This window comes from Amblyomma americanum, chromosome 1, assembly GCF_052857255.1.
Source record: "Amblyomma americanum isolate KBUSLIRL-KWMA chromosome 1, ASM5285725v1, whole genome shotgun sequence".
Classification (NCBI taxonomy): Eukaryota; Metazoa; Arthropoda; class Arachnida; order Ixodida; family Ixodidae; genus Amblyomma; species Amblyomma americanum.
In genome coordinates, this window is record NC_135497.1 from 112,851,967 (window position 1) to 112,874,074 (window position 22,108).

At 44.8% G+C, this 22,108-nt stretch overlaps 1 protein-coding gene across 2 annotated transcripts in view; it reads right to left on the bottom strand.

The window, feature by feature from the left end:
- LOC144134997 (aurora kinase A-A-like) overlaps window positions 1-11,394 on the bottom strand; it is a 31,533-nt gene extending 20,139 nt beyond the window's left edge. Inside the window, exons 1-4 of one of the 2 annotated variants that reach the window (XM_077667786.1) lie at window positions 11,037-11,394; window positions 7,325-7,495; window positions 6,087-6,204; window positions 905-984 (exon numbers count right to left, since the gene is read on the bottom strand). In XM_077667786.1, coding sequence (XP_077523912.1) covers window positions 905-984; window positions 6,087-6,204; window positions 7,325-7,326 — 200 coding nt within the window. In that variant the 5' untranslated portion in view covers window positions 7,327-7,495; window positions 11,037-11,394. Of the gene's footprint in view, window positions 1-904; window positions 985-6,086; window positions 6,205-7,324; window positions 7,516-11,036 lie in introns of both variants that reach the window. The other variant, XM_077667781.1, reaches the window with a different exon arrangement.
- Window positions 11,395-22,108: the final 10,714 nt, after the last annotated feature.

Here is a 22,108-nt window from a genome sequence, read left to right on the forward strand (position 1 = left end):
AGGAAGTAATCTGTCCTCGAGCACACCCCATTTTTACTCCTTTCTGTTTAGAGCGTGGTGCCCATACCACTTAACAAAGCACTCGCAAAAGAACTCATGACCCCAAATTCAAACGCTTCTTTGATCACAAAAGCAGCAAGCATGTATGCCCACGTGTGCGTAGGAGTCAATGCCAAAATGGCTCAGGAAACAATTGTGGTGTGGCTTCGAAAGGAAGACTCTGGATTCATGGGGTTTAATGTCCTAAGGAAACTCAGGCAAAAAGGGACGCTGTGGTGAAGGGTTCCAGTAGTTTCGACAACCTGGGGTTCTTTATCATACACGGACATCGCACAGTACACATGGCCTCTAGCATTTCGCCTTTATTGAAAGCTGACCTCCATGGCCGGGATTGAACCCGCGCATTTCACGCCAGCAGCAGAGCACCATAACCACTGGGCCACTGCGGCGGCTTCTGAAGGAAGACCTAGAACTACATCTCACTCAAGAATGCCCTTAAGGAATAAGCTAATGACACACTATTTTTCACCTTGCTTTACATTGAAAGCTTTCACAAACATTGAATGCGTTGCACATACTACTAGAAGCGGAATGTTCTGCAGACTCGAGCTACCGTTCTAAAAATCATGATTTATTCTCAACAGCAGTGAAGGAAAAAAAGACTCTGTAGCAATAAAGTCACTTAACACCAGCTCGTTATACCCATCTAATGGTTCAATATCAATTCATCTTCTCCATTCCTTCGAATATGATTAGTACCGACTCCCGCCATTCCAAGCCGTTGATGGCTGTGTCGGCTGTCTTCCTTGTGTTCAGCATCAGTTATTGTTCTGAATGCAGCAAGTGGTGCAACAACTTTCATGCGTCATGTGCCATGCAGTGCAATATGAAATAGCAGCCTCACCTCAGGTGAGATTGAATCTCGATCTCCCTCCGCAGCTGGTGCTCCACGTTGTTCTTCTGGAGCTGCGACTTAAACATCACCTGCGTGGACGTTTTTCGCAATTCTTTTACGGGGCCTCTTTGTGGGCTTTATGTGTTTTCAAAGCAAGTCGTAACCAAGAGTTTGAGATCTCAGCCAGCTACCAGCAGCTCTTACTTGCAATTGCATTGGTAGCGAATGCTCCATTGTAGTGACACGAAAACACACACATTCTCATGCTCGATAAAGCAGTCATCCGGTAGACCAGAGCCGTAACAAACATGCATGCCAGAGAGGGTGCTCTTGAGAACCTGCTACTTGTCATGAGATGTAGGTGGAAACTGGAAAAGGCATGCTTTTGAGAGTGGTGTGGGAGCACAAGAACACACTGCTATCACTGCCCCTTCTTTGTTGAAAACGGAAGTCTGGGATTTGCCCATTGCCTTCGAGCGCACAATGGCATGAATTGCTAGACCTAAGTACCAAGCCTGCTCACTTCACTTCTGGTTAAAAATTTGGCCCGTCGTGACATGACCCACTAAGGCCGTCTGGCGTATTGGATGGCACAGGACAAGTGGCAACTACTACAACAGCTTGTAATTGCATAAGAATGAAACAGATACACATGTGTCAGCAGTTTGTCCGGTCTAGATAGGAAGTAGCGCCATAGTAGCCAGTTCAGAAACACAACTGAGTTGCAACAAATCAACCACGGGAATGCCACAATGGACACGTTCAGTTGCCGAGCAAAAGCTGGCCTACAACTCCATCTCAGACTCTACAAGCAGCAATAAAAAATGCGGAGAGGTCATGTAAATGGTAGAACAGGGACTACTGGGACCTCAGAAGGATTCAAGCAGAAGCTCTTGCAAAAGAATAGCGAACAGGAAAGTGAAGCTTAAACTAAACCTAATAAAGATAGCTCTTGCTCAAACATTTTAGGTGTCACTGGCCACTTCTAATGCAAATGAAACCTCCCAGTCATTATCTAAGTGGACCAAAAAAAAAGCAAACTGTTTACGTACATGCCTCCAACACAGCAGCACACAGTTGTGTACAAAGCGTCACGGTAGTCGCAAGATGACAATGTGCTTCATGTAAGGTAGGGACATAGAAATTGCCAACTTTTGACCTGGAAGCAGGTGAAGCTCCGAGAACCACCAGATTTGCTCTACTGAATTTCAAATTGGCGATCAGTAGATAACAGTCTCATTGCATATGTTAGCATCAGGCTGAGGTAGATGTGGCTTTTTTTCTTGAACAGGTACACAATAAGGGATTGCCCTAGTCATGCAGCATTATTGTTCAAGACAGTGCACCCATGCACTCATGGCTGACACAGCCAGCTTAAAATGCTCATTTCTTTCTTTGAGTGTTCACTGTTGTAGTTAGCACATGCTGTGTACTGAGCCCTACATTCTAGCACCTTGGATATTTTGGCTTTGCAGGCAAACGTAGCCAGGGAGTATGCCTAAAATAAAGCGAGAAAAAATTTTTTAATTTGGTTTTTCAGAGAAGTGTGCACTGTCTTCAGTAGGCATCAAAACCATGCCAAGACGGAAGGGGATGGAAGGAGGAGTAAAATATGAGAAAGTGGTGGCGTAGTGGAAAGCCCAAAAAACTTAGGCCACCTGGGGATCTAATGTGCATGGAGGTTCCATAGCTAACGAATACCTTCTCTGTTTCATCTCTATTAAAACGGGACTGGCTGCTGAGTCTGGATGCAATCCACGATCAAGTGAGGGGCAATGGAGTGTTACGCTGCAGGACTTTTCTCAACATGCAATATCAGCATGGGAATAGCAGAGATCATGTTAGCCATTGAATATTGTTTACTGTAGTCCCCATGGCACCACTGAAGACATGACTGCTTTCTCTATTGAAACCTCATCTTCAACACTGCCGAAAGTGTTAGTCACTTTTTAATCGTTACCTTCAATTTCCATGTGGCCTGGTTTCCGAACCAATTTCTGATGTCTGTCCAGCATGCACTTCTATCATACTGATCGTTACCTTCATTTTTCATGTGGCTTGGTTTCCAAACCAATTTCAGATGTCGGTCGGGCATGCACTTCCATCATACCATAAAACTTGTGCCAAAAAACGAAATCAAAGCACCGGAGAAAATCTTTAACTCTAAATACCAGGGATTAATTCTGGAAGTGTATGCTCGACAGACAGACATCTGAATTTGGTTTGGAAACCAATTTCAGATGTCTGTCGATCATACACTTTCATCATACCATGAAACTTCTACCATAACAAAAACAAAGCACCAGAGAAAATTTCTAGCTCTAAATACCAGGGATTAATTCGCAAAAAAGTGCGCATTGCCCAGAACTCTTCAATGTGCCACTTGACAAACAGGCTACATATGTGTTTCATTACATTAGTTTGTACACAGCTGTGACTATGCATAAATTGCAGTCCTATAAGTGCCGCTTGCTTTCGGTCATTACAATTTCTCAAAGGGACACAACATTCAGAAATAAATTATTTTTCAAACCTGCACGTAGCATCTAAAAAAAATCTGCCTCCGCGGCACCGTCTCTATATATAAAAAGCCACAGTTTCGCTATGTATGAAACGGTATGTAGCGTGCCAAGTACACAATTCAGATGCTGCGAAGACTTGTAAATTGAATGTCAGAACCTGAGAGGCTCTGATCATATAATCAGAACAGCCTTTAACTCTGAATGCTTCCATGTGACCAAAGATAGTTCCTTAGCACAGATAAGAAAGGCTGCTAGCACCTACCAGTTTGAGCAAAATGCATTTCAAGACAGCTGCCCATAGAAATACTCGAAGAGGATATGATAAATTTCCTACGGAGCTGCAGGAAACCCTGCTATATGTGCCATACAACTTATACACGTTTGAAGCTTGCATGTTGATCAATGCATAACTCTCTACCGGACATTTTTTTTCGAAAATGGTACCAATATGATCATTTATTACCCCTGCAGCAATCTTGACAAAGCAATGAATCATTTGGATGAGCTCTGCTCGCCTTAAACCATTTGTTGGTTTGCAGACAGATTGCAGCACGGGTGCTTAATGATCATTTCGGAAACTGAAAAAACGTGTATGCTAGGGCGCTAAAAGCGCAGGTCTCCGAGTACAGATCTACCTAATACCTGTGTAATGAACAGCATCATTTAGTGTGCAATTTATTTTTGTATGCGCTACTGGTTTTCTTTGCTGTTGCTCTCTTGAATGAATGTACTACTTGTTTAATAGTGAAACAAGCACTGGTCAACATATATAACGCAATTCTTTAAGGATAACAGCAACAAAGACACAAGGAGAGCAGCAGGAAAGAGGCAATTAACAGGCTGATTAAAACCGGACATTTCAATGCATTGCTTTATTAAACACCCCACAATGCTTGTCCATACGCTCACAGGCCAAGCAAATAAGGTGCAGCAAAAAGAAATGATCAAATGTTGCCTTCTTGGGCAATAAAAATAACACCTGGGTCAAATATGTATCACCTCTCGTTACGATATAATCACCACTACAACTATTGTCGCCATAACTACTTCCGCTGCAGGAATAAGGCCTCGACCATTAGTCCCGAGTTCACCCTGTCCTGCAGAATATACTACACAATATTACAAACTTCAGCAACTGGACAGGTCCCAAAATACAGGAGAAAAGCTGCAGGTTAACATACCGGGCCAGTCCGGTCAAGACTGTAGGCGTGCACTGCTGTTGGAAAAGAAATAAGGTTCTCCACCAGGACGATGAGATTAGGCAGACAGAAACCAAGATTAAAAGGAAGTGTCTAGCATGCTAGATAGGTATCAATTTCATCACTGAGAACGAAGTGGCTTATCAGTTTGTTTAATTGGTTCTTGATGCCTTCTTGGTGCACCTTTTTGCCAAGCATGAGACCATGCGTGAATGTGAGGACAGGCAGGCACAGACTCAACATTGCGAATAAAGAAATTCACCAAAGTGAGCACCTGTCCCACTTTTTTCCATTACTCTCTGTATGCCTTTCGCAACGCTTTTCCATGGGTCATTATCAAACCTTGCAGCTTGCCACCTCAGCAACACTGAACAGAAAATTTTCATTGAAAGTCTGAAGGTAGGTGGAACTTCGCAGATAGTGAATGCACACCAGAGGGTCAATATTTGATGCCCAATGTCCTTGTACAACATCCGAATAAAAAACTGATAGTCGATTAACGTAGTTAGGCCAGAGGCGAATGAGGTGTGCCAGCAGTCTAGTTTTCGCTTTGGTTCAGTTTGACTGTAGTAATGTCCACATATGTGGAACTGGCCATTGCAGTACCCGACACCTTGTATACAACACCTTGCATACAACGTACGATAATGGAAAATACCTGTAACTTGGCACATACTAATCAGCAAGCGTCCTGCAGTGAGGAGTGTGCCATCCACTGCAGCCAGAGAAAATGAGTCCTTACTTCTTTAAAACAGCGCCAAGTGCCTTAAAGAAACCACGAAATGACATATACCAAGGTTACGAAAAGTTCACAAGCGATCAGTATTCCAGCACTGATCACCCACACCAGAAAAAAATTTAAGCTAGCTAGTTTTGTTAAGATTAAAAATGATTCCTCACATTGAACCCACACTGCCTGGCCTGCCAAAAAAAGAAAAAGGTCTGCACTGCACCTTGCTACGTCCCTGATCCTGCCTACAGCCCTTCAGCACACCCAATAGCAAGGCTCGCCCAGATTTCCTACTATATCACAGGGGAAGAGGCAGTCAAGAATGTGTGCCAAGGTGTTGTCCAGATCAAATCCGAGCAGTAATTTTTAAGAAATATTTGTAAGTTATAGCGTCCACCGAGAGCTTTTAAACTTGACTGGAATCGTCACAAAAACCACCTTGTTTGTTGCTTTAGAATATGCCCATGGTAATCATTGAAGGGACCTTTTGAATGATACCAGTAAATGATGAGCGCAACAAAAGAAGCCACAGGAAGGTAATGAAAAAAGCCATCATCGGAACGGAGGGTTGACTGCGCCAGAAGCGGGCAAGTTTTCATTTGTTCTTGTGCCAACATTGCTGTACCAAACTGACAGCTTCTATTTGCGCTTCAATTTTCTTTTCATATTGTGTTCTTATGTCCATATTCGTCATATGTTTTGAAGTGGTGCAAGAACTTGCTAGAAACCCTGGGACCCACCTTAAGAGCCACAATGAATTTTGTCTCCTTTTCTCGGGCGAGGTACACTCTGCCAAACTTTCCTTTGCCCAGTGGCCGGCCAATCTGAAAATCTTTAAGGCACCACTCCTTGACAGACCTGCAATAAAGAAAAAGAACACACATGGCTGAAAGTTATACTCCAGCAATGCCAGATTCTGAGCATTACACCAATCAAGAAACACATGCCACTACCCCACAATTTGAATGACAGCACTACACTGCACTATTCCGATTAAAAATCAACCATCACATGTATAGATGCAAGCACAAGTAAACAAAGCACAATATTTTGTTTGTGAATGGTGCCTGTCCTAGCAGAAATCATGAACTATTGTGTCTTCACGAGAAACTACAGGATCGATCACTATTATCATGCACATGCCAAGCCTCGAATTTCTATTAGGGCACGCGTAAACAGGAGTACAAGGCTACTGAATCTGTTTACTTCTTCTGTTTACACTTGTATGTACTTATTGGATAGGTGTACATTTTTGCTCCAAGAAGAGATAGCGCATTGCTTGCACTATATATATGTAGTTCAAGCATGAACAGGAATGACTTCCAGGCAAGTTGGTGATACATTCTCAATTTACAGTGTGAAGTATGAGGCAAACAGTAGAAAAAAACAGCAAGACAAGCTAGGGGTTTATTGATAGAGAGGTGGGAGGAGGGGGCAGACGGCCCTACCCATAAATACAGAAACTTTACACACGATAATCATGTTGGACCCCATTGTTTTGATGAAAAAATTCAAGAGCGATTGGTGCGTTACTCCAAGAGGGCATAAATCCCCCCCCCCCCAAGACAAGCGCTGCCTTGCAGTTTTCTTTGTTTTTCATCTTATGCACTGTTATTTCAGTAATGACTCAAAAATGTCCAAGAAGACAAAGCCTGCGCAGTCAGCTTATATGGCACTCTACCATTGACTGAACGCTAGTGCACACACTATCTGCACACAAACACTACGCACAAAAACTGGGGCAGGAGAGTCCTGAATATGAACATGACGGGCGAACAAGCCCATGGACCACTGAAGTTTGTTGATAACTTGGCATATACATGGTGTCATGCAACTGCAAACAAAATTTTCTTTCTGCCGATTATATGTCATTCTAACGCAGTTCAGGGCAGTGCTCCCGAAAAAAAACATTCCATTTGGGAATGGTGAGACGCGCAAGAAAAAGCAATACGCGTCAAGTCCTCTGAACAATACTCACATAACGATGTTACAGACCGCCGTATAAAGCGGTAATCAAACTGGGGACATCGGCGAGGATTGATGCGGAGAGGAGTGAGCGACGTCGCCGATCCGCCGAAGTCCGTCCCTGCTCTCGGATTCACCCTGGGTTAGCAGCGAGACGCCGAGAGGGACGAGCGAAACGTCCGTGCTGCGGAGGCAGAGGGGCAGCTGTCAAAAAGGAAGGAAGGGGCCAAATCAATTCCCTTGCGGGGTTTGGCGAAAAAAAGAGAAGACGAAGGGGAAAACAGAATAGATGCGCGATAGGAGGGGAGATGAGAGAAAAGAAACCCGATGGGGAACAGCCAAATGAAGAAAGACGCTAGCGGGCTGCACCCCAGGCATGCCACATCTCCCGGGGAGACGGGGAGTGAATGCGCAGGCTGAATGAACGGTCCCCTCCTTGGTCGGCGGCGGCCCCGTGAGCAAAATATGATGGTGCGTCGCCGCGAGCTCTCTCGAAGGCATGACGTGTGAGCAGCCGCCGTCACTTAGGGAAGAATTACATCGCCCGTGTGAATACCCCAATAACGACGCTGTTTCTCTTGAGCGACGAGGAGGAAGGTATACAATCACCTGCATACACACTAACACACACACACACAAACACTGCGGGGCACGCACAACCTATGTCAAGGTGAACATCAGCATCAGACTTTGGGTTCCGGTGCGACAGTCCTTGTCGGCGCCGACGCACACGGCGGCGCAGGTGCAGCCCGGTCACCGGCGAAGTATCAGCAGGCCGGTACCAGCAGGCAGGAGCGCGTCGGTAGTGCGCCTGGCTACCGGGAGGCCGGAGTCAGCAGGCGGGTGCTCACTGGTAGGCCGACTGGCTAGCCGGAGGGTGGATACAGCATGTAGGGTACCGTGGGGGGTAGCGTGCGCAGGCAGCCAGACCCCGGACCTCGATGCCCGGCCGGTGCAGGCTAGCTGGCCTTGGGGAAACGCCGAGCTCCAAAACACGACGCGCCGCTCAACCAACCACAGCCATTGCCTCAAAGCCAGGCTCCAAGGATCGATTGCGCACGCGCACCGGCACGCCGCACGCGGCCACACTTCTTTCTCCTGCCGGAACCCATAGAGCACAATCCACATCATCACAACCTCCCCCAGTTTCAAGACAGTGGTTTACAATTGTTCTGGAACCACGAGGGGGGGGGATAGAACGGAAATGTCCCCCGCGAGGAATGTTCACAGTTCCTGTCTGTTCACAGACATACGTTCATATGTACATACAGATGCAAGTCCGTGTGCTGAGGAATACAGTTGTCAACACGCACAAGCAGGAGGCAAAGAAGCAATAATGTTATCGGATCCGACATGTTGACTAAGCTAAGTTATTGTGGGGCAATCAAACACGGCTAAGATAATCAGCACCCACGTTATCGGTCTCTTTTATGCAGTCGATGGTGTACGTGTAATCTTGCAAAAATAAACTCGAATTCACGGAACAAACTTTGTACTTCTTCAGTCTGCGCCTCTGAAAGACCTGAAACGAATTGGACGTCCGCAGAGCACTGTGTTTGACGGAGATTCAGAGCAGGCAGTTCTACGGGGCACTCCACATTGAGTGCTTCAAGGTCCAATGGGAGTTGGTCGGTCTCTGCGGCGGCCGATACTTTCCGCGTCACCGGGGGCTTGCGCTCTTCATCTTATCTTAAGCATATATATGTGAAAAACTTCGCTCTTGTGCGCTAGCTGTACAAGGTAATACACGTCGTTTTTTGTTCAAGGACATCGGATGGCCCTTTCCATTGCATGAGCAGCTTGTTAGAATCTGTGGGCAGCAAAATCAGCACCTTGTCGCCCGGGACTAACCTTGTGGGGTGACTCTTATGGTCATAGTATGTTTTCTGTTTCTGGCGTGCCTTCTCGAGTTGCTCGTGAGAAAGTTTCCACGTGTCTTCCAACCAGCTTCTGAGGTCGACAAGATAGGCGTACGTTGAGCGAGTTTCTCCATCAATGCTCTGATTTGTTCAGAGCTCATTTCGTACTGTCAGTGGCCTTCGTACATGACGTCCATAGATCAACTGGAACGGAGAGAACCCAAGACTTCCCTGTGGAACTTCACGGTAAGCGAAGAGGAATGGGGCCAGATACTTATTCCAAGACCTAGGCTATTCTTGGCACATGCTCTTAAGCATCGTCTTAAGAGTTCTATTAAACATTTCCGCCTGGCCATTCACCAGCGCGTGGTAAGGCGACGTCTTGAGGACCTTGATGGAGAGTAGACGGCTTACATCCTTCATGAGGTCATCGGTAAAGGTTGCTCTCTGGTCAGTTACGGCGTCAGGACAACGTGTCGCGAAGTCCATCAGCGTGAACACGTATCGGTTGCCTTTATCAGACTTGGGTGAGAAATGCCGTATGAGGTCGACGGAAATCCGTTCGGAAGGAGTATTGATCAGCAGCCTGTTGCCAAGCGGTAGAATGCCAACCTTGCCCTTTGGTGTGGTTCTTTGGCATTTATCGCACGACTTAAGGAATCGCGTGACATCTCCGTGCAGGTCAAGCCAATAAAAATCCTCTAGTGCGATCGGTCGTGCGTCGTATTCCCTGGTGCCCAGCCATGATGCTTTCATGGGCCATCTGTAGAATTTGAGGTCTGAACGCTTGGCTACTACTATATGTTTGAAGTTCCTGCCGGTCGACACGATGTAATCTCGGCAGAGGATATTTCCTTCTTCACGGAAGAAGTATTTATGACCGCTGCCGTATACAAACTCTTTATTGAGGTTAGAGAAGAGCCGTTTGAGTGTTGCATCCTTCCACCGCTCTTCAGCTAATTGGTTTGTTGTGACGTCACAGCACTGAATTAGTGGCATATGCAACGGCGTTAACTTATCCTCTTGTATCTTGGCAACGACGGTAACACAACGCTCCGAATTTCTAGGCTGGAGGTGTCCCTGGTGAACTGGCGCCGTGTCATGCTCGCTAACGCGTGCGTTCATCCAGTCTGGGTCGGGGTCAGGCGGTTCCCAGACACCTAGGATGTTGCCGATAATGACGTCGTACAAGGGGCGTTTCATGCAATGTGCTGTCACCTCACCTGAGAAGTAGGGCGTATGCTTGCACTCTTGCCTCGGCTAATTGGGTGACAGTACCATCAAAGAGATATAGTGTCCCTGTGCCTTGCAATGCAAACGCTGTAAGTGTGCATGCAAGTCGTCGCACCGTTCATGAAACAACGATAACAGCTTTTGCGGATTGAGAGAAAGGGCATGGTTCTACGCTGGGAGAGTTTCCACAAGAGCGGTCTCCTTACTCCTAATTCCTTCTTGGAGTCTGAGTTTGAATTCGAGAATCTTTCCCTCTCGCAGCGGCTTCCCGACTTTCCTCTCTTTCCGCAGCCCGTGCCTCCCTCTGTGCTGAGCGTTCACTTTCTACCCTCTCTCAGTTCCGCATCCGAGAGGCCCAGTTGCGTACCCAACGTAGTTAGACGTTCGAGGTCGATTGCCGCTCAAGCTTAGCTCTCAGCGTGAATACGGATCAGCTAATCGGCCCTCTCGCTGACGTATCCTGGCAGGCTCGCAAAATGTGATGTAATTAATGGGCTCAGGACCGTTCAGGAGGCCTAGCCACTAGTACAGGCCACACCCCGCATAACGGCGCACTTCCTCTTGAGCGACGAGGACGAAGGTATAAGTCTCCTGCTTTTACACACGCACACACACACACTGCAGGGTACTCACAACCTATGTCGAGGTGAACATCAGCGTCTGACAATGGGTTCCGGTGCGACAGTCTTAGTCGGCCCAGAAGCACAGGGTGGCGGAGGTGCAGCCCGGTCACCGGGGAAGTATCAGGAGGCCGGTACAAGCAGGGATGAGCGCATCGGTTGGCCGCCTGGCTACCGGGAGGCCGGAGTCAGCAGGCGGGTGCTCACCGGTATGCCGCCTGGCTAGCGGGAGGCTGGAGACAGCAGGCAGGGTACCGTGGTGGGTAGCGTGTACGGGAAGCCAGACCCCAGACCTGGATGCCCAGCCGGTGCGGGCTCTCTGGCCTTGGGGAAAGGCCGAGCTCCAAAATACTACCCGCCACTCAACCAACCACAGCAACTGCCTCGAAGCCAGGCTCCAACGTTCGATTGTGCACGCGCACCGGCTCGCCCTGCACGCTGCCACACTTCTCCTTTCTCCGCCCGGAACCCATAGGGCAGTATTCACATCATCATAGATGTGACGTCACAGTTTTTCGTATTTTGTTTTCTTCCCGGCCAATAACTCTCAAGCCTCCCGAACCCAGACGAGTCGTGAGTACTCCGAGCCGGAAGAGGCTGGCGCGCTTTTCATTGAACGTGTCTATGCGCAATCTGCATTTTCGTCTCTCTCTCGTGCATCGGCCCACTGCTGTTTGACCGAGCTCTCCTGTTAGATTCGAGCTCGGCGAATCTTCCTTTCGGTTCACGGTTTAGGCAGTCCCAGATTCAGAATTCTCCAGATTGAGCTGAGTGCTGTGAGAGTACTTCGTTGTGGACACGCGATGTTGTTTCGTACTTGCCCGCCGAACGTACATAATGTTCTTCGTCGCTCCATCATAGCCCTGCAAGTTGTTGACAGAGCTGCTTCACAACAGCGCAAGTGTGCGATGGTATCGATTGATAATGCGGCGCCTTCGAATATAAGAATTTAGCGAAAGCCTCCGGGTGAAGGCGCGCGAAGAGACCGCAGAGTGGCGTCGATGAGGTCGTTTCTTTGTGACCTTTGCATGATTTCTACTGCCACCGATCGATAGCGGGTGGCTTCTTACGAAAGTTTTGTCTCTTTTAAGATTCATCTTCTTCAAGCACAGCCTCTGTATGAATTTTGGCCGTAGCCGTTATTTCTGTGTGTGCCGGCAAAACTCGCTGACTGTGGGTTTTTTTCCTTACTCGCAGCTTCAGCAGACGGGGTACGCGACTTGCGCTATGAAACCGTCGGGCTTCGCGACAGGTCGGTGGCACTAACCTGTGCGGACCACTCGTATGTTTCTTGTTTTTCACGCGGTGGTACAGTGCAAGAAATCAGCTTCTTTGTGGCGCTGCCGAAGGGCGAAAGAAGATGTTGCTGGCCAGCGGGGAGCCAAAGTTTAAAAATAGGTTGGCTCATGGTGAAATAAAACTGGCGTACCTCGTAGTGGCACCAACCGTCTCTACAGCATGTGACTGCAGTAAAGTTTGTGCACAGGACATGTATGTAATGCATTCATTGTGTTTACTCGCTCAGGCCTGTCACTGCCAAGTAACACATTTTTAAGGCGATGGGCGCCACAAGGAAGTCATCTTGCATACAGTGATGACTTTATTAGCGTTCAGCTGGTATCATATTCGAGGTCCGTGGAAATATTTGTTACCTTACAACCGAAATATCTGCATTGGTATAATTCCTTGAGCTTTTTTAAACACCTTGGTTTAACTTTTGGAATTCCTGTCCCTACGACAGTTTCTCAACATTTGTTCTGTACGCTCCAATGCATTCGAGAAAGCTGTGTTAAAGATTTTCAGAAAAAAATAATGCATCCATGAAAAACAGACAGTACGAGGAGACCTAGCGGACGCTGCATGGGCCTCACGTGGCCGTCAAGCAACAAAGCAGCTGCTACTATAACCACTTTCCACTGCAATTCCATACAAGCAACATATATGGCACTTAATGTATCGATGGATCCTCTGCACTGTTTTTGATTGTGTCTGATTAATTGTCTTGTAAATGCGCTAGAGGTTCATGTGTGTGTTTACCAGTAGGTTCCCAAAGTCGTTACTTTGTTTTTCGGCGGCTGCAGGAGCGCAAGTATCCAAGAATACGTAAACAGCAGCGATGGCCAAGTGGTTGAGCATCCGCATCGCATGTGGCAGGTGCGGGGTTCGATACCCACTGCCCCCGGGTACTTACCGGTGATACAATAATTACAAGCTTCCCCTGGTCTGGTGCTCGAATTCTTTAGGGTGAAATGCTTGGGAAATGGGTCTTTGACCAAACCTTGAGAAATAGAAAAAGCCCTGTGCCATGGCGCTCTTGGGCCCTAGATGCCCTTGCGCCATAAAAATCCATAATCGTCATCACCTTCACCAAGAGCATATGGTTCACCACTTGGTATTTGCCGCCGACTGCTAAGTAATATACAATTGACTTTCGTCGCATGATGCATGAAAACGCTGCAGTATGAACTCTGATAAGTAGGATTAATTCACTACAACACTTATGCCAGCCTACCACAAGAAATGGAATGACAACAAACGAATCAGTAACTATATTGCCGTTTTTATTGCGCATCACGTGACGTATAGGTGAACTACACATCATAGCCCTTGTTCGGTTCTTGTCTGTCAAGGAGTGGTGCCTTAAAGATTTTGAGATTGGCCGGCCACTGGGGAAAATCAAGTTTGGCAGAGTGTACCTCGCCCGAGAAAAGGAGACAAAATTCATCGTGGCTCTTAAGGTGGGTCCCAGGGTTCATAGAGAGTTCTTGCACCACTTCAGGACATATGACGAATATGGAGATAAGAACACAATATAAAAAGAAAATAAAAGCGCAAATAGAAGCTGTCAGTTTGGTACAGCAATGGTGGCACAAGAACAAATGAAAACTTGCCCGTTTCTGGCGCAGTCAACCCTCCGTTCCGATGATGGCTTTTTTCATTACCTTCCTGTGTCTTCTATCGTTGATCTCATCATTTACAAGTATCATTAAAAAGGTCCCTTCATTGATTACCATGGGCATATTCTAAAGCAACAAACCTATAAAGGTGGTTTTTTGTGAGTATTCCAGTCAAGTTTAAAAGCTCTCGGTGGACCCTATAATTTACGAATATTTCTTAAAAATTACTGCTCGGAATTGATTTGGGCAACACTTTGGCACACATTCTTGACTGCCACTTCCCCTTTGAAATAGTGGGAAATCTGGGCGAGCCTTGCTATTGGGTGTGTTGAAGTGCTATAGGCCGGATCGGGGACGTAGCAAGGTGCAGTGCAGACCTGTTTTCTTTTTTTCGGCTGGCCAGCAAGTGTGGGTTCAATGTGAGGAATCATTTTTATACTTAACAAAGCCAGCCAGCTTAAAATTTTTTTCTGGTGTGGGTGATGAGTGATAGAATACTGATCGCTTGTGAACTTTTCGTAAATGTGGTATATATCATTTGGTGGTTTCTTTAAGGCACTTGGCGCAGTTTTAAAGAAGTAAGGACTCATTTTGTTTGACTGCAGTGGATGGCACACCCCTCACTGCAGGACACTTTCTGAATATTATGTGCCATGTTACAGGTATTTCTCATTATCGTACGTTGTATGCAAGGTGTTGTATACAAAAGTGTCGGGTGCCGCAATGACCAAGTTCCACAAATATGAACATTACAACAGTCCAACTGCTATCCACGAACAATGGATCTGAACACCGGAACCAAAGTGAAAACTGAACTACTGGCACACCTCATTCGCCTTGGGCCTAACTACGCTAATCGACTATCACTTTTTTATTTTTATGTTGTATAAGGGCATTGGGCATCAAACATTGCACCCTCTGGTCTGCATTCACTATCTGCGAAGTTCCACCTACCTTCAGACTTTCAATGAAAATTTAATGTTCAGTGTTGCTGAGGTGGCAAGCTGCAAGGTTTGATAATGACCCACGAAAAAGCATTGCGAAAGGCATACAGAGAGTAATGGAAAGAAGTGGGAGAGGTGCTCACTTTGGTGAATTTCTTCTTCATTCAGAATGTTGAGTCTGCGCCTGCCTGTCCTCACATTCACGCATGGTCTCATGCTTGGCAAAAAAAGGTGCAACAAGAAGGCATCAAGAACCAATTAAACAAACTGATAAGCCACTTCGTTCTGAGTGATGAAATTGATGCCTATCTAGCATGCTAGACACTTCCTTTTAATCTTGGTTTCAGTCTGGCCTAATCTCATCGTCCTGATGGAGAACCTTATTTCTTTTCTAACAGCAGAGCACGCCTACAGTCTTGACCGGACTGGCCCGGTATGTTAACCTGCAGCTTTTCTCCTGTATTTTGGGACCAGTCCAGTTGCTGAAGTTTGTAATATTGTGTAGTATATTCTGCAGGACAGGGTGAACTCGGGACTAATGGTCGAGGCCTTATTCCTGCAGCGGAAGTAGTTATGGCGACAATAGTTGTAGTGGTGATTATATCGTAACGAGAGGTGATACATATTTGACCCAGGTGTTATTTTTATTGCCCAAGAAGGCAACATTTGATCATTTCTTTTTGCTGCACCTGATTTGCTTGGCCTGTGAGCGTATGGACAAGCATTGTGGGGTGTTTATTAAAGCAATGCATTGAAATGTCCGGTTTTTAATCAGCCTGTTCATTGCCTCTTTCCGCTTCTCTCCTTGTGTCTTTGTTGCTGTTATCCTTGAAGAATTGCGTTATATATGTTGACCAGTGCTTGTTTCACTATTAAACAACTAGTACATTCATTCAAGTGAGCAACCGCAAAGAAAACAAGCAGTGCATACAAATTAAATTGCACACTAAATGATGCTGTTCATTAAACAGGTATTAGTTAGATCTGTACTCTGAGATCTTAGCTTTAGCGCCCTCGCATACACGTTTTTTCTGTTTCCGAAATTATCATTAAGCACCCGTGCTGCAATCTGTCTGCAAATCAACAAATGGTTTAAGGCGAGCAGAGCTCATAGAAATGATTCATTGCTTTGTCAACAGATTGCTGCAGGGGTATTAAGTGATCATTTTGGTACCATTTTCGAAAATAAAAATGTCCGGTAGAGGGTTATGCATTCCTCAACATGCAAACTTCAAAAGTGTATAAATTGTATTGCACATGTAGCAGGGTTTCCTGCAGCTCCGTAGGAAATTTATCATATCCTCTTCGAGTATTTCTATGGGTAGCTGTCTTGAAATGCATTTTGCTCTGCTAACTGGTCGGTGATAGCAGCTTTGCTTATCTGTGCTAAGGAACTATCTTTGGTCACATGGAAGCATTCAGAGTTAAAGGCTAGTCTGATTATATGATCAGATCCTCTCAGGTTCTGACATTCAATTTACAAGTGTTCGCAGCATCTGGATTGTGCACTGGGCACACTACATACCGTTTCATACATAGCGAAACTGCGGCTTTTTCTATATAGCGGCGGTGCTGTGGATGCGCAGATTTATTTTAGATGCTAGGTGCAGGTTTGAGAAATTGTAGTGACTTAAAGCAAGCCACACTTTTAGCACTGCAATTTATGCATTGTCACAGCTGTGCACAAACTAATGTTATGAAATACATATGTAGCCTGTTTGCTAAGTGGCACATTGAAGAGTGCTGGGCAATGCGCACTTTTTGCGAATTAATCCCTGGAATTTATAGCTAAACATTTTCTCTGGTGCTTTGTTTTTGTATTGGTAGAAGTTTCAAGATATGATGGAAGTGTATGCTCGACAGACATCTGAGGTTGGTTTGGAAACCGAGCCACAGGGAAATTGAAGGTAACAATTAAAAAGTGACTATAACACTTTAGGCAGCTTTGAAGATGAGGTTTCAAAAGAGAAAGCAGTGATGTCTTCAGCGGTGCCACGGGGACTGCAGTAAACAATATTCAACTGCTAGGATGATCTCTGCTATTCCCATGCTGCCCCTCACTTGATCCTGGATTCAATGTCGGATCAGCAGCCAGTGCCGTTTTGATAGAGATGAAACAGAAAAGGTATTCGTTAGCTTTGGAACCTCCATGCACATTAGATCCCCAGGTGGCCTAAGTTTTTCGGGCTTTCCACTACGCCACCACTTTCTCATATTTTACTCCTCCTTCCATCCCCTTCCGTCTTGGCATGGTTTTGATGCCTACTGAAGACAGTGCACACTTCTCTGAAAAACCAAATTAAAAATTTTTTTCTCGCTTTATTTTAGGCATACTCCCTGGCTACGTTTGCCTGCAAAGCCAAAATATCCAAGGTGCTAGAATGTAGGGCTCAGTACACAGCATGTGCTAACTACAACAGTGAACACTCATAGAAAGAAATGAGCATTTTAAGCTGGCTTTGTCAGCCATGAGTGCATGGGTGCACTGTCTTGAACAATAATGCTGCATGACTAGGGCAATCCCTTATTGTGTACCTGTTCAAGAAAAGAAGCCACATCTACCTCAGCCTGATGCTAACATGTGCAATGAGACTGTTATCTACTGATCGCCAATTTGAAATTCAGTAGAGCAAATCTGGTGGTTCTCGGAGCTTCACCTGCTTCCAGGTCAAAGGTTGGCAGTTACATGAAGCACTTTGTCATCTTGCAACTACCGTGACGCTTTGCACACAACTGTGTGCAGCTCTGTTGGAGGCATGTACATAAACAGTGTGTGTGTGTGTGTGTGTGTTTGTGTGTGTGTGTGTGTGTTTGTTTGCCTTGTGTAATTTTTACTTTTATTTATTTCTTTACCCTTATCCCGAGGGCATTACAGACAGTAGTGGGTTACATACGACAGTGAAACAAAATTACGGCAGTATATACATATATAAATCAAAATAAATGAGGGTCACAAAAAACAAAGAAAGGTTACATAAAAGCAGTAAAATGAATTAACAGCAAATAGGACAGATTAAAAAAACTATATAAGCACAGAAGGCATAGCGACAGCTTTTGCAAACATAAAGAAAACGGTGTAACACTAAAAAAGCATCAACGTGTGCGTATCCAGAACAAGAACAACAACTGTTTTTTAAAGAAATTGGCTGGATGAGGAAATTAGCCGTAAAAGCAAAAATGACACTGCTGTTTATTTATTTATTTATTTATTTATTTATTTATTTATTTATTTATTTATTTATTTATTTATTTATTTATTTATTACAGATACCTCAAGAGCCTTTGGGTGAGGACCTTATATGAGTTGTAATGCTAAAGGTGCTCATTTGGGAGTAGCACACCTAAAGGTACTCCTTCGAGGACAATACATAGGGGGGTGGGGGGTCAGTGTAAAAACATGTATAAGGAACATCATTAACACGCGAAGGACAATAAACAGGTAAGGTTTAACATGGAAAAATAACTAAGCGCCAGAGAATAAATAAACAGGCGATTAGAAAGAATATAACACAAAGTATAGGTTTAAAAAATAATAAGGCGTAATGGACATGACAAATACTACAATTTACGTAGTAGGCACGAAAAGAACGGAAGTAATCGAAAAAGTTCAGTAAATGGAAAACATGGAAACTGGAAGCATTTCAAATGCCAACGTCTCTGCAGATGAGATCAAAAAATGCGAATGCGTTAGATTCAATGGCTATATGCGCTGGTATATCATTCCTATCTATGATAGTGTGTGGTATGAATGACTTCGCAAATGCAGATGAACGACACGCGGTGTGTTTAACTCTGTGTGGGGCTGGTTGAGTCGCGGAAAGGCGGCTGATGGTGATTGGAATAAATCGTGGTGAAGAGATGGATGGTGATGCAGTTAATAGAAAAGCGTTAGTAGTGATAGTTTACGGCAGTGAGATAAGCCTTCTAATTCGGCGCGATTTTTTAAGGCAGTGACGCAGGTAGCATATGAGTATTCTGAAAACAAAACGTGCCGCCTGGTTCTGCAAGGACTAAATGTTAGCTACGAGATAGGCTTGCTCAGGATCCCAAATGGCTAGTGCGTATTCAATCTTCTGACAAATGAGTGCTATGAAGTTAAGTTTCTTCAGGTGCGGGGGAGCCAGTCAGAGGTTTTGCTTTAGCAGGCCGAGGAAGAGAACGGTGGTTGGTAAAGTTATATTAATGTGGTTAAGCCATGTTAAGTCTGAATGCAGGCGACCTCTGAGGTATACTTGTAAATAGTTGCAAGTTCGACCGAATCGTTATTTAAGTAATAGGTTATGGGAATGCGAAAATTGCAAGTGAAAGACATAAGATTAGTTTTAGAAGAATTAAGTGGCGTAAGCCAAGATGTGCACCATGCGGTTACTACATCAAGGTCAGTTTACAAACACTGTTGGTCAGTGTTAGAAACAATATTACGGCATATCATGTAGTCATGAGCAAACATCATAACTGGAGAAGACACGGAGATAGGTGAATCATTAGCATATATTAAATAGAGGAGTGGACCAAGAACGATCCCCTGTGGTAACCCTGATGTGATTTTAGAGTAAGTGGAGTTGTAGTTGTTAATGGAGATAAAATGAAGTCCGGCGTTTCTTGGGTTTGACAGCAGCAGTTTAGATTGAACGCGGACATGGACGCAGAAATATAAGAAATTTCCACGTTAGATCCGGGAGCATCATCATTAGCCTGACTACACCCATTGCAGGGCTAAGACCTCTCGTATGTCTCTACAATTATTTCTGTCCTTTGCGAGCTGCGCCCACCGTATTCCTGCAAACTTCTTAATATCATCCACCCATCTAACCTTCTGCAACCCCCGCTACGCTTGCCTTCTCTTGGAATCCACTGCTTCACCCTTAACGAGCAGAGGTTATCTTGCGTTCGCATTACATGCCCTGCCCAAGCTCATTTATTCCTCTTGATTTCGACTAGGATGTCATTAACACGCGTTTGTTCCCTTACCCACTCTGCCCACTCCCGGTGTCTTAACGTTACACCTATCATTTTTCTTTACATGGCTTGCTGTGTTGTCCTTAGCTTAAGGTGAACCCTTTTCATTAGATCAGGGGGAAATTACAAATTATTACCGTACTTGGGATGAATGGTGTCATTAGCTTCTTGCAGTTTTATACCACGCTACCATATGTGTAGTGCCTGGAAATGATGCATTCCAAATCGACTTCCGACGAGTTACTGTATCCTTCAAGTCCCTACAGTACTGCGACACCTGTTTCAGCACAGCACAAATTGTAGTGCACTATTTTTACGCAAGTGTTATTTCTTGGTGAACCAGTGCAATGGCACGAGGCCAAAAAGGAGAGGACGGGACAAGTGCTGGTGTGTTCGCTCACAGCTGAGACCCGCAGTGTGCTGACGCCTGTAGTGGCTCAGTGGTATGAGCATTTTCCTCAAATGGGAGGTGTGGGGCATAATTCCTAGTGCTCCCAGCTACCCACCAGTGATAAATGCGTACAAGCTTTCCCCTAGCCTCTTGCACTATCGAAATATTGCTTGCAGATGCTTATTGGCCCGCCTTGTGAACGAAGCCTTCTTTGAGAGGACTGGTGATAAAGGTGTAATGAAATTGCTTAACTGCGATAGCTACAACTCTTTTTTTAAGGAATCTTTTAACTGACACGTTATATATACACACAGTTGTGTGCGAAGGGACTTGCAGCGTTTTCAGAGAGTGTGCTGCACCTAGCAGCGATTGCTTTGTTTCAGGTGAATTTTGCATCCTTCATGTCGTATGTTATGTGGTTCTTTTATGCCATGTAATTTAATAATAATATAATTTATTGGTCTTTCATTACATATAATGGAGGAGATAAGGCAAAAAGCTGCGTACGCAGCTTGACTAAGGCCTTATCCCCTCAAAGGCAAAACAGTAGTGAACACAGACCGAACACCGATCAGAAACTAGTAACAAAGAATAATGAAGACAATAGTTACAAATGTACAATAGATTCAAGTATCTGCGCCAAAGAAAAACAAATTTCGGTTAGGAGCAAACACAAAATGCAGTGGTAGGCCAAGTCGACAATGTACACAATGAAGAAATTATGGGTACGGAAGGAGCATGAGTAGCACAGCATATTATGACGTGAAGCAATGAAGGCACATAAAAATGTCTAGCACATCATTTGACATAGGAAAACAAAGGAAAAAACGGTTAGGTTCTTACTCGCTGAGCATTAAATATAGCGATAAGGACACAAAAACTATGGTACAGCGGCACATTGCTTAAGATATAAAACTAATAAGGACATTACAAAAATAGTGTCGTGAATTATCATGAAGGAAAAAAAAGTTGTTTTAAATGTTTGAGGTGAATGTTAAGAATGTCTATATTTTCTTGAAGAAAATTGTTGAGAAGAGTTGGTATCTGATATTTTAGAGAGTGTGTTGCATAATTAGTTCGATAATGCTCTACTTTCCAGTATAAGGGATTTCGCGTATTATAACCCGATGGCTCTTTGATTACCAACTCACCAAGGTTAATAAGATAATTATTGTGCTGTAGTTTGCCACGAATCAAACATTTACAAAGCTGGTATCTATGTATATCATTAACGCTTAGCAAATTCAGGTTATGGAGCAAGGGTGCAATCGGATGATCATAGGCAGACCGGGTCATAACACGGATTGCCTTATTTTGGAGCCGGGACAGTTTTAACTTGTTGCTTAGTGTGGTAGTACCCCATACAAGAATGCAATAATTTATGTGCGACATGAACAGAGAATTGTATAGGATTAATGCTATTTTCTGAGGAAGGTAGTCTCTATGGCGATGAAAAATACCAAACATGTTTCCTAACTTGGAAGCTATGTGGTCCACATGGGCGTCCCAAGACAAGGTTTCTGTAAATAATACGCCTAGCGTTTTAAAACTAGGTACTATCTCTACTGTGCAATTATTGAGGGTAAGTGTTGTGTTTTGCGGAACAGATCGAGACTTTGCGCGATAAATGATGGCTTTAGTTTTTGTTTCATTAATTACTAGACCATTTGCCCTTGCCCAGTTACTAACTGTATGTAGAATTGAGTTACCGGTATCAAGAAGTTCTGTGCACGTGTCTGATGAGAGTAATATGGTGGTGTCGTCTGCATATACTACAAATTCTGCTCGTGCATCAATTGCTGAAATGTCATTAAGATATATGTTAAATAAAAGTGGACCCAATATACTGCCTTGAGGAACTCCAGAGTTAACTGGCAACGGACATGATGGGTGA